Raw genomic sequence first — 13,009 nt, 5'->3', positions numbered from 1 at the left:
TTAGTTGTTTACAGTTAGATCAATTTCCTTATTTTGCTTATTAAATAATATGGTAACTTGACTACTCATTGTGTTTATTACTTGGGATTTATTTATCCGAAAAACATAATTAATCCTCATTTCGTCAGAAACATATACTATCAATTGTTCGTTGGGTCACGAAGTGGAATTTGTAATATCTGTGGTTTATATGTCGATTTTCGTTTAATTGGTGGTCAAAGTGGTCATCAAATGAAAAACATTTAGTTTTCAAAATTATAGTAAAAGTTGCAGCATTGATTTAAAATTCAATCAAGCCACTTTACATTGCCAGGAAATTTTTTGTTAATGCCTACATGTACAAAATCAACAAGTGACAGGGGAGAAACATAGTATCGAGAAAAAGGTAGCACTATTCATTTAACAATACAATACAAAATAGTAATAATCACTAATATATTATTAAGCATTGACAGTACATTAACCTAGAGAAATCTGTGGGATAGAATAGTTATACAGTCGAAGCTAAGAATTGACGTTTGGCTCCAGTCACTTTCACATTAATGAAATGGTAAGAAGTCATCGCGATAACATGGACGTTAACTGTAGCAGTGGACCTACTAACGGTTTAAAATCAGTGGTAGAAAGTGAAATGAGAGCTTTTCAAGATATACCACTTACTGCTCTCAGCAAGAATACAAAGCAGAGAATTTCAAATTCATTAAACATGAAAAAAATAATTCGGTCTGAAGCAGGATATAAGCGCGATTGGAGGGGATTGGCTGTGTTAGCCTTGCAAAAGAATTACTGTGAAGAAAATATTTTAAGCTCAAGTGACCCCACAGCAAGGGTGCTGCAATTATGGTGTAGTAATAATCCGAAAACAGCTACATTCGCTTATTTAGGGAACTATCTTGGCAAAATTGATCGCTGGGATATTTATTTTGACATATATGAAAATTTAGTTGAGGATAGTCAGACCTATCAACAACAAAGATCTGAAGTTCTAAGTGAGGACAACTCGGATGGAACGAAAAAAAATACATCTGTCGATCTTAATAACCAATTAGATTTTTTTTCAAATTCAAAAATTTTAACTAAAGATGACGTGGTTCGCGCACAAAATAATTTGCCACCGCAAACTTATGATGCTTTCGTTCTGTTTGCTGAAAAGGATATAAATTATGCTATAGAAATGATCGATAAGTTGGAAAATAATTCTGAGTACCATCTAAAGCTTTGTATCAAACATCGCGATTTGTTGACGGGGCTTTCGTTTGAACATGTAGCATTAATGGAGTTAATCCAAGATCGATGCAAACATTTAATTGTGGTTTTGACAAGAGAATTTCTTAAGAGTCCCGAAAATACATTTTTAGTTAATTATACGCAAGCACTTCAGATACAAAATAAAAGCAGGAAAATAATACCATTAATATATGAAGACGGTGTCGTTACACCACTTTTGAAGGTTTATACCCACATGCGTTATGGTGTCACGAACAGTTTGTTCGACTTCTGGTCTTCGCTGGCAACCTCCATTAGCAATGTTGACTTGTCGTCGCGTGGAATTTCTTCTATTACGGCAAACATTCCTAAAAAACAATCTGAAACCACAGAAACTCATTCCTCGCCTACAGTTGCTGCTGTTAAGACACATATGCAAAATGTTAAGGCTGAAGGGAACGAAAATATATCGAAAGGGAAAAATATAAATAGCAATATTCTTATGGATAATGCAAGTGAAAACAATGATTCCATTGGGGAATGGCCCATCAGCCGCAAAATCGAGAATGCATCCAATATGTTAGACTTTCCAGCCAGGTCTAGTACTAGCGGTAAAAAACGGAGAAAAAAGTGGGCGAATAATCTCTTTGAAAAAGTTTTTAGTCACAGTACTGCCAAACTAAAGGAAACAGCGTAATTTATTCGTTGAATATTTTGGCAACTATGTTACTTTATGTATACACGATATCTATAATATATATGATTTACTTCGCTTCAAAATATAATGCAATATTTTATTATTTTAAGTAAAATCAATTCGTTTAGAATAAAAAAAGTTGATTACTTGGGATGAGTTTATTGCATGGCATAAAAATACTTTTAATCAAAAGTTTCTCTTCTAGCATTCGAAGGTTTGATATGGCACCAAAGATATGGTTGACTTCAAAAAGATTTTTTAATAGTTGTGTACCTCAGTCTTTTCTGAATTGAAGTTTTTCGGCTGCTTTGAAGATATACGCTGCTTTCTATAGCTGGGTCAAATTAATCATGACCCGAATTTCAACTTTCTAGTCTAGTTAATAACAGTCATTTAAACAAAAGGCAGAGTACACCTAATAATGTAAACAACTTTTTTATGCACTATGGCGCTTCTTTTATTCTTTTATTCACGTGTCGGGAAGGTGTGAAATGTGTTGGGCGCGTTACTTTCAAAATCTTAAAAGTTAAAAATTATTTTTCTTTTTAGCACAAGTGTTCCATAGTAGAGCAAAATGCCGTATAAAGTTTAGATTCATTTTATTGATTTTCAAAAACTAAGAATTTCTAGATACTAAAGACAAAGTCGAAAACTAAAGCAAATTTTTTTTCAGTAACTCACATTTGAGAAATAATTTCTTTAGATTTAACAAGAAAGTAAAAATGATACATTGAAAATATTGCAAATTGTTAAACGCAAACACACGTATAGCTTTATATTCATATATGCGTATGAATGCGTGTATGCGTGTACATACATACGATCAAGAATGCATATGTATGTTGTTCTCTTTGTGTTAGACTATAAATATAAAATATTAAGTAAGCAGAAAAAAGCATTTTTAAAGAAATTTTTTTCGCATTTATGTTGTGTCGTGCTTCTCTAATAATGTATCCAGACTTTCGCTGCGTTTAGTAAGTTGCTTTTGAATGGTGTTTACGCGCTTCCGCGATTGTCAATTTTCCGTTGTCATGTTGCCAATATCATCATTGATAGCGAGGACTTGTTTTATGAAGTCTCTATCCATCACTACCTCGGCTAGGGACAGTAGAAGTTTTGCAAGGTCCCGTTGTTTCATATTTAGTTGAGGTGCTAACTTCTCCAAATGATTTTGGATTTGATCGGGAATCTGTAATATTTAAAATAAGTTTTAAATAATTCGAGAGTATGTAACCTTGATTAAGAGGTATTTACCTTAGAATTATTTTTGAATATGTAAAATGGAAATTTAGCTTTAATACGTTGGTCTGTGCCTTCGTAAAATATCGTGAAATGTGCATCATTACAATCGGGGGAAATGGGAAGGTAAATGCCTGCAAACACACGTCCCTTTGCGTCGCGCGATAACATTGATCTGAAGTTATAAACTAAATTACGTCGCACAGTTACGTCAATCGCAGTCACATATGGTTGGTCTATATATACGAGCGAAGTTTTATATGTAGCTTGATCGCCACGCGTCTCCCTCTCCATCCATTCGATATATTTATTATTCTGTATATTATATTTGTAACAGTAGTCACGTTGCAAGTGCTGCTCCTTTGATTGCGTAAACCAACCTTGAGTAGAAAACAAAGCAAATAGATTCCATGTAACTGTCCAACATTTCAATTGCACAAAATAAACATGACGGTGGCAATTAAAAATAAAAGATTGATTGCTAACATACTTAATAGTGGTGAACTTTTTGAGCTTCTGATATTTCTATATTTTAGTTTCGCAATGCGATTATAAATAAAAATCACGGCATAGTCAATTTTACATAAACACTATTTACCTGTGTGAGGATACATTTGGTCTTGCATTATCGTTACGGCGCGACCTACATGATAGCCGGGATCCAAAATCAGCACACCTCGACGGCCTGCGATGCACACTTTCATGGCAACCATGGCATGTTCCTTCTCGACATTAGCATGGGGTGAATTGAGGCCGCCTAGTTCTTCCGCAGACTCAATGTAATCACTTAAAGATGCTACCTGCTCTTCACACGAAACTATATAAAGATAATGTAGAAGAAAAGGAGTCAATTCGACAAGACATGCCATTATTTCCATAGCTAAGGAGACACACATGTGATGGCGACGATTGATTGGTATATCATAGAATTGATAAAACGATCTCAAATCTGATCGGCGAGTACGTTTGAAAGCTTGATAAAAATCAACAAATAAATGAATAGTGTCATAGTGAGTCTCTTCCAACATGCGTTGAAGTTTTGTTTCAATTATCGCACTCAAATCTTCATACTGCCAAACAGAATCGAAATACAGAATTCCTTTTTGCTTTTCAATATCGTTATGAGATATCCAATCTGGTAGTGGTAATGGATGGCCAATGGGCCAAATACCATTGGTTTGATTAAACGCGGACAAATTATATCCATCATCGCTGTCCCATAATTGTGAATTTTGCCAAATGGTTTCCATAAAAAGTTTTTCACAGGAAGGCACACATTCAAGCTGAGTTACTTTTAATTTTTCAGACCACCACAAGAGATGCTGCTTTTCCAATACTTTCCCGATGCTAAGGCCTTGCACCGATGGTAGATTAGATGTCAGATTTGCTTCGGTAGTTGACGAAACTTTAGACTCTTTGACAACCGCATCACTTGCGGTTGAAGTCGTTGCACTTTCACTGACTGTCCTTTGCTTTGTATGAGTGTATCTGAAAACATCATCCCTTTCGTTTGTGTCAACATTTGCTGGGTTAAGAGCAAGATGTACATTTTTGTTACTGCTGCATGTCTGTGCAGCCGCAAAGCATTTAGAGGTTTTCTCTTTGTCGGCATCAGCAGTCAATTTAGCTCTGACTGATCTTGCCAACAATTCGGGAGAAGCACTCTGTTGTACTGACGCCTCGGCGAGTCAACTTGGCCATTCGGCTCCCCAGCGGCCAACGGTGGGCACATAACCACTTTCGCAATCATTCGATGAATTCTCTAGATTAATTTTGCCGGATGCTGGGTTGATGGTTGTAACAGAAGTATCAGCAATAGAATTGGCAGTTGTGTTGCCGTTATTCAAAATCGGACTATTCCGGCCCTGTGCCTTTTTGTACAGGTCCGGCTCGTCTCCAAAACTTATTGGCTGTTTAGGTTGCGCTACAATCATAATAAAAAGAATATATACATATATGATTTCAAGAAATTTTAGTTTTTATATAAAAAAACAAGCTCGGGGTTTGGAAGTATTAATTTCTCCATCCTATTCTAACATAACCAAAGGCGTGCTGCAAAGGATGCCTACTTTACACACAGGAAGTCATTGCAAATTTTTCCGAAAATCAATTTTTTTTGTTAAGTCAACAGATGCTTTGAGCTTCCTATGTCCTATATCCAAAGACTAGTTTGAAATTTCGAGCGCTCCGAAAAGACCATCTGCGTCAAATGAATTCCTGCTGGGAAGTTATAACCGTACATTCTATGCACTTCTAATGTCTGTAATGCTTTAACAGATGTCGAAAATGTTGTGCGTATTTTTAGAAAAACTGCCATCTTGTAAATGTGAACAGTGAAATATCCTATCCTGTCTTTGGCAGATACTGTAAAGGCAGTAGGCTCTAGGATAAAATATTTGGAAAAGAAGAATGATGAAGAATATTAGAAAATGGCAAAAAAATTTGTTACCATTTTAGATACATATTAAAACCTTAAGCGGAGCAATTTTCGTCTTTCTTGTTCCAGTTTTTTACAACATTTTTAAAATGGGATTTTTTTGCGAAATGAGTAGGGGATTTTCGATAAGTTAATGTAAACGTTATTGTTGGAACTGGACGTTTTTCTTAGACCGATACCAAAATGAGTTTCCTCCTATTTTAGACATTGGTTTATGCGATTTTTATTTGAAAATGATTTCGTACCGGGTGTCTATATAAAATCAATCCTGGAATACCAGTTTTTGCAATTTTCCACATAACTCTACTGTTATTTCATCAATACTACAAATAATCTTGGTGAACATGGTCATTAAGAGCGCGTGGTTTATTGAAGTAAGCCAATGTTACAACATAATCTCAAAGTATGGAGCCCAACAGAGTTATATTGCATGATCTTTGTAGGAAGTTCATATAGGCATTTTTGGATATTACACGATGATCAAACATTTTTGGCAATATGTATAGCACATTGCACCATTTTGTGAAAGCCACACATCGTCCAAGTCAAAGTTATCTTATTTTTGCCTATTTCCCTAGCGTTCTATATAGACAGCGAGTGCAATGCCATTTTCGTGTTCGCAAATGTCGTTTTCTGCCCACAAGCCGCAATTGAAATTTCTTGAGGAACATCAAATGTCTCTCTCGCTTACCCCAAAGGGGCAATAATTCTTATTCACGAAGTCATTTAACCAATTTCATCTCGCTGTGCAACTATCTCGCTTTTGTATTCCAGAAATAAGCCAGCGGTCCAATCCACATGCTGAAAAAAATTTGTCTCACATCGCAAATTGCAAAAGTGTGTTTTGTGTACATTTTGCGACTTCTTCGTCGCGTTTTTAAGTTTTTCTACAAGAATTATGTACTTCTTGCGACTGATTAGTAGCTTCGGACGAACCGACACAAGAGCACTGAACAGGCCCGTAAAGCAGCAAAGCTAGCCTGGGCGGTATTCCACGAACGAAGTGCTCGGTCGATGAAAATGTGGTCATAATTATTTGTGTGGTAACTCTTTGAAGATCAGTATATTGTATACTAATCCCCATAAAATTAATATGGGAGAATAACTTAATCGTATTACAAAACGAAGGAGGTGCGAGCGCAGAGTGAAGGTTTAGGTTTAGGTCCCAACAGACTAGATTCGGCTTAGGTTATTAAAATACAAATGAGGTTATGGCAAACTCAATTAAAATAATTTTTATGGTAATAGCTAGGAAAAGCTCATATAACTTCAGGTAAACGAATAACGAGGTGTGACTAATAGAAAATATTGGGACCTATCTGTGACTATTACTTCAGAATCAAAACAGCACTATTAGAGCTTAGGCGATATGCAAATCTGAAATTATTATAAGGATGACAATCATCTATAGTTCGTGTTTGGTAACTGGATTGCTTACGTAAAGAGTGTGAGAGATTACTAATCAATTAGTAATAGTTGAAGAAATGCGACTGTTACTAAGAATATCTATCCATTAAAAGTCACCACTAACTTTTCTGATAACTTTATATTTGATTTGATAAGATAATAATTATTCTTTTATAGGTAAAATTTCAGATAGGTGAAGTAATTAACTTAAAGTTTCGTGTGCTTTGCTATTTTCCCCCAAACTGATGGCCCAAATAATAATGGAAACCCCCCGAAAATGATGCAGAAAATTCCAAGACGCCTTCATCCATGATGTGCAAAACATTTCACTTTGTGTGCGCGCGAGTGTACATTTATTTTTAAATTGTTCCACAAGATTTGATCTAATGGGTTGCGTTTACTTGCGTCACATATCTTGCGGAATGTATGCCCGTATGTCATTATGGATTTTCGATATGTAAGGAACAATCGATTTTTCATTCTCCTAAGGAACTTTATCTTGAAACGTGAATATCATTGCTAATAATTAAAGGAGATTAGACGAAATATAAAGCTTAAAATTTTGCAACCTCAATACACTTCGACACCCAAGCCGCCTTAATATCCCAAGGGGGCGAATGATAACGTCCAGGCTGGTGTTGGAGTGCCTTCAAACACTGAATGAGCTAGGCAGGCGCAAATATGTACACTTGTGTGCTTCGTCATTCGGGTGTTGAGCACAACGAGAGGGCTGACTGTCTAGCTAATAGGGGAGCCCAAGACACAATGGTAGGCCCAGAACCATTCTATGGCATACCAAAAAGTCATATTAACAGGTCGGTATAGTAATGGGCACGGAATAAAGCGGATTGCCGATGGAAATAATGTGCAGGATAACGGCAGGCAAAAAGATTCATAAAATCTTCCGGTAGGGTACACAAGCTACTGGAAGGAGAAGGAGAAGCGACCTACATTTATCATAATTCCCTCAGGTACCACCTGAAAAAAATGGTTATGTTTGATACCGTTCCATGCAGATTCTGTCAAGGGACGAGTGAAACGTCCCATCATATTCTATGCGAAAGTGAGGCCATCTGCAGAATCAAACATCAGGGTTTTGCCGAGCATATTACTACGCCGGACACTGTATGGTACTGTGATCCGAAGAAGGGATCCATAACCGTTCTAAATATGGATGGCAAGGAGCATGGGCGTGTACAATCGATCTTGTAGGCCGCGCTACGTCTTGCCCACGTAATTAATAATAAATAATAAAAGTCCGATGCAACGTTTTCTTGTAACCATCATTGCACAACCTGCGATGACTGTTCAAGACCAGAATTGGGGATGCTTTTGAGTAATGGAGCTTCTATTTGAGATTTCGTCGAAACTAGACATCATAGCGATAGACGACGGATAAAGAGGCGGACAAACTCTATGTGCACGCATTGGATCGGCTGATTTTCAAATTTGCGCTAAAGGTTATGATGAGAAAAATTACAATTCAAACATCTGGTCGTTATCAAACACATTTAGAAATGGAAAGCATGCAGAGAAACGCCGACCATTCAATACACTACACCATTGTACGTGGTCACATTTTGTTGGCATGCAAATGCCTATTTTCTATAGGAAGAGTTAAACGATCTTTTCACACTCATTAAACTACATTACAAAATTGTCTCAAACTCTTCGCTATCCTTTCGTATGACTTCCAAAAAGGGCAAACAAAATATTGAAATATTACGAATCGCATTTTCTAAAGCACTGAATAGAATATACGTATTTGCATTGTGCGTCATTCAACCAAATGGCAAAATATGTTCGTTTTGTAAGTGTTTGGGTATAGTGCGGCATATATAGTTTGTATTGCATTATATGGCAGCAATGCAAATGACATGAATGGGAAACTTTTCATTTGCTGCATACAGTTGTATTACCAAGCAAAACAATTATGTTTACAAAAAACCGAACGAAATCATGTGTTTAATATTTCAAACACCATATGATCTTAAAATAGTACGTTGTTAATTGCTCCTGTAATTAGTTACAAATACTGTATTATTAATTATTGTTAGCTTACAAAGAGCGATTAAAATTGTTTTGTTAAAAAAAAAAAAAAAAAAAAAACAAAAAAAAAAATTCTTCTTTATTAACATTACGTTTAATAATAAATATCTATGTAAGTAAAGATTAATAATATGTTCAGTCTTTTAAATCATATGACTTTGCTGCAGTAATGCAATACAAGCTATACAATGTGCTGGTTTAGTGTATTCCATCATTATCGCTGTCGCTAACGCTCGATACAAATGCATTCATGATGCTCAGTGCTTAGCTTTCCTTTCCTTTGTTCGTAATTACTAACGTACACATGCCACCTCAATTATTATTTCTTAAGAATATTATAGTATATAAAATAAATTATGCTAAACAAAGAAAATAAAAAAAAAAAACAGAATTATGAAGAAATTTGGCTAATAGATTGTAGAACAAGGATAAAACAAACTGTTAGCATACCTATGCAATTACGTCAAAGACCTTTTATCGAGCTTTCGTTTTTGCACTAAAACATGCCAGTGATTCAAATTTGTTTAAAACGTTTACAAAATTCCAATCTTTACGTTTGAACGTAGAAATACATGGACAACTCTACCGACTGTCACTCTTGAATTTTCTGAATTCGCTGTAGTATAATAGAACTTGGGCCTTATCTGAAGCTATTGTGGTATCACATTGACACAAGCATACGCGCAATATTCAATACTCGCTTACTTACTATACTATACGATAAGTGGGGCAGTATGCAAAAACGTAGAAGAATTTCGTTTTGAAAGCTACCGTACGTATAAATTATTCACTGTTATATTTGAATTCTCAACTCCGTCTTTCTCTATCTATGTTATTGATATTGTTTTATCTCACAAGCCTTAACTATATGCTAACCTATGCTCGCTCACTGTAATAGAAATTGTTCTCTTGATGGAGTGAAAATCTCTGATTTTCTCTCTAGGAATTCGTAGTGTATGTTTTCATGTCTAAGCTCAGCTTAAGATGCCTTTCACTTTCTCATTCACACGTAGCGCGATTTGGATTGTTTCTAAACCATTTTAATTTAAACCGAACTGTTAAACAACAACATTTTATTATATTTAGCAAAAAGTACTGTTTTTGATAATTGCAATACTTTTATATATATATATATATGTATATGTGTACGTGTATAAATATTTGCATTGAGATTTAAAAAGTCTTCAAGTTAACAGTCTTAGCGATAGTGTGAAAAGTGGAAAATATTGATAGATTAGAATTCTAATTGGAAGAGGTTTTCAAGTGAGAAAAAATATTATGGTCACATGGCATACATTTCGAATGAAAAGTAAATAGATCTTAGCTAACTTGATCGAATTTCCAATTCATTCAGCCATTATTAAATCTTTCGTTTGTCAAAAATTTGATTTTGTTTTTTTCCAAATAATTGAATTGAATCGAAAGAAAAGATGTATTGAATATTCTTAGCGAAATTCTCGTAAATTCTAACTGAATTTGTTTTTTTTTTTTTTTTTTTTTTATTAATAATAGGAAAAAAAAAAAAAAAAAATAAAAAATATATGTAAAAAATTTGTGCTTACCCATACAACGGCCAGAGCCCCAAAATTGTTGTTTATACTGCCGACGTTTAAAATTGATTCGTATTTTATTGCGTCTCTCTCAAAATTACACACTAGTCACAAGTAAAAAGTTTACACCGAAATTAAATTGAAAAACAATAAATTTCTTTGTGTCTTTGTTCAAAAAGATAATATGTTTTTTTTTTTTTTATAATAAACACAGAAACTAAAAAATGAAAACAACTGGCACTGCCTTTCACAATTTAGACATTAAAAATGTTTTTCTGTTCTTTGTTTTATTCTCGCATGCAAACTGATAACATACTATTATTATTATTATTATTATTATTATGTATATACGATTAGAAAAATATATATACGTGTATATGATGATGAATATGCTCTGTTTAATTACAAACGAACAACAGAACAACGACGACGAATGGCAATTCAGTCGACATTGAAAGCGATCTTTATTTACAGTGTTACAGCTTTACGCCCTTAATATCTAATTTTTGCTGCTTAACGATCGAGAGTCGTACCGCGACTGAACGCTCAATCAATATATAGATCGTACTTATGACTCATGTATATCAATGCATGCTACGTAGAACGTAGGCAATTATACAGTGCAATTTAGTTTTTCATTTGATTTATAAAGATTTGCACATTTCTAAATAGTGAGCATGAGAACGTGCAGACGTTAAAGGTCGGTACAACCAACCGCTTTGCTATTTTGCTATTTTGCTATTTATTCATTGCAACCAATTTCTTAGTTTTTATTATGAAAAATACTCGATCTGTGTTACCTCACCTGCATTTCTTTTCTAAATATAGGGTTTAAGTTAAGCGAGTTAAGCGACTTCTAAATGCAAGTAACGTATATTTCATACGTCACATGCTAGATATGCGTATCATTGAGAATGAAGCATGAGCCCATCTACGATCGAATCGTTTTCATAATTTCCGGTTGCACTCTTTTTTTCTAATCAACAATATTTTAATTGGCTTATCGTGCGTAAAAAATTTTTATTTTTCCTGATAATTAAGCAGGTTAATAAGAAAGTGTTCAACATTCAGCTCTTATATGCATTTCATTTGCGTAAGACGTAAACAAAAGCAACTGCTTTAAGAATTTGTTTAACAGCTGTTCTTGCAAGCAATGAGTACAAATACAAGTGGCATGGAGGCTCTATTTGTTTTCTTTAGCACAGAACGGTTTCGACTTTGCAAGGCATTTAACTTATCTTCGCACTTTAGAAAGTTATCTGTTAACGTTGATGGGTTATTTACAAAAATATTTGAAAATGTTGAAATAAAAATTTCCCAAGTGGAGGACTTATCAGTTCCAATAATGCAAAGAAGAAAAATTCGATTATTATTTGCTCAAAATTATTACAGCTTTCAAACTTGTAATGGGCAGGTAGTTTCTTGCCTATGCCTCGGTTACAAATGAAGACGTATACCGTAACTTAATTCTTTCCATATAAGAAATTGTTTGCAAGATACCTCTTAAGGAGTAGTTTTCTTTTTCAAGCGTTTGTTGTTTCATATTGTAAGCGCCAAACGGGCTTGCTGGATTTGATGTGTCGTCGGACATATGACTTTAAAGCTGATCGAGGTCGTTGCACTGAAGGAAGTGAATAATTCGGAGCTAAATATTGCGTATGCAATATTTAATTGTTCGTCATTGTCCTCACACTCGAGTATCTAGGGTGAAAGGCCAAAGGTGACGTGTGAAAGAATGGCGCTCTCGTCACAATATTCGGAATGAGTAGAAAGGCCTAATATGCACATGGAACTGCGGGCGATTACACGGCCGAGAAAATAAGGAAAAACAATTCATTTGCTACTAACATCGCAAGCGTCCGAAGATCGGAATATTGCGACTTGATATCTAAAAACTATTGATGAAGATGCAAGTAAACGCATTCATCACACGTGATAGCATATGCCAAGAAGATGGAATTCATTTTGCAGATTCAGGGTGAAGACGGCAGAAACTATAAAAATTTATGGTAGAAATTATAAAAATTTGATTCGAAGGGAATCGCAAAAAAATTGGTCTTACAACGAAGTACATTGAAATTCATAAGAGTCCCCGGTGTTCCACCATATGTATATATGTTCGGAAACGCTGCTTTTCTTTTAAAATGCAAAATTTGACAGCAAGGTTCTTACGTTAATTGTATTTAGTTAAAGAGACTTTAATTTTTTTGAACGGAAAAATTGTTTCAAAGAACCGAAGAATTTTTTTAGAATAAGAAAATCGATTGTTTTACAAAATGTTAATTTTTCGTAGAGAAGAGAAATGCAAGAAGTAATATAAGATTCATTTTTCCTTAGGAGATTTGCAAAATTCAAAATAGTTTTCAAGAGAAAGAAAGAGCGTTAATTGTTTGATATCCGGAAGAACGCAATGCCATAGGCGCC

General features: G+C 34.8%; 2 protein-coding genes across 2 annotated transcripts; one reads left to right on the top strand and one right to left on the bottom strand.

The window, feature by feature from the left end:
• On the top strand, nucleotides 1-2,008 carry LOC119633429 (myeloid differentiation primary response protein MyD88). Its single transcript, XM_038026982.1, has 2 exons — nucleotides 1-385; nucleotides 447-2,008. The coding sequence occupies exon 2, from the start codon at nucleotides 548-550 to the stop codon at nucleotides 1,901-1,903; it is 1,356 nt and encodes a 451-aa protein (XP_037882910.1). The 5' UTR covers nucleotides 1-385; nucleotides 447-547; the 3' UTR covers nucleotides 1,904-2,008.
• Nucleotides 2,009-2,664: 656 nt separating this feature from the next.
• On the bottom strand, nucleotides 2,665-4,829 carry LOC119633231. The gene is made up of 3 exons (XM_038026663.1): nucleotides 3,741-4,829; nucleotides 3,158-3,522; nucleotides 2,665-3,092 (listed from the first exon to the last, which is right to left on the bottom strand). Exons 1-3 carry the CDS (start codon nucleotides 4,390-4,392, stop codon nucleotides 2,919-2,921), a joined length of 1,191 nt encoding a protein of 396 aa, XP_037882591.1. The 5' UTR covers nucleotides 4,393-4,829; the 3' UTR covers nucleotides 2,665-2,918.
• Nucleotides 4,830-13,009: the final 8,180 nt, after the last annotated feature.

This window comes from Glossina fuscipes, unplaced genomic scaffold (genome assembly GCF_014805625.2).
Source record: "Glossina fuscipes isolate IAEA_lab_2018 unplaced genomic scaffold, Yale_Gfus_2 2, whole genome shotgun sequence".
Lineage (NCBI taxonomy): Eukaryota > Metazoa > Arthropoda > Insecta > Diptera > Glossinidae > Glossina > Glossina fuscipes.
Note: the sequence above shows the minus strand (reverse complement) of the source record. Positions and strands in the feature narration are given on the sequence as shown.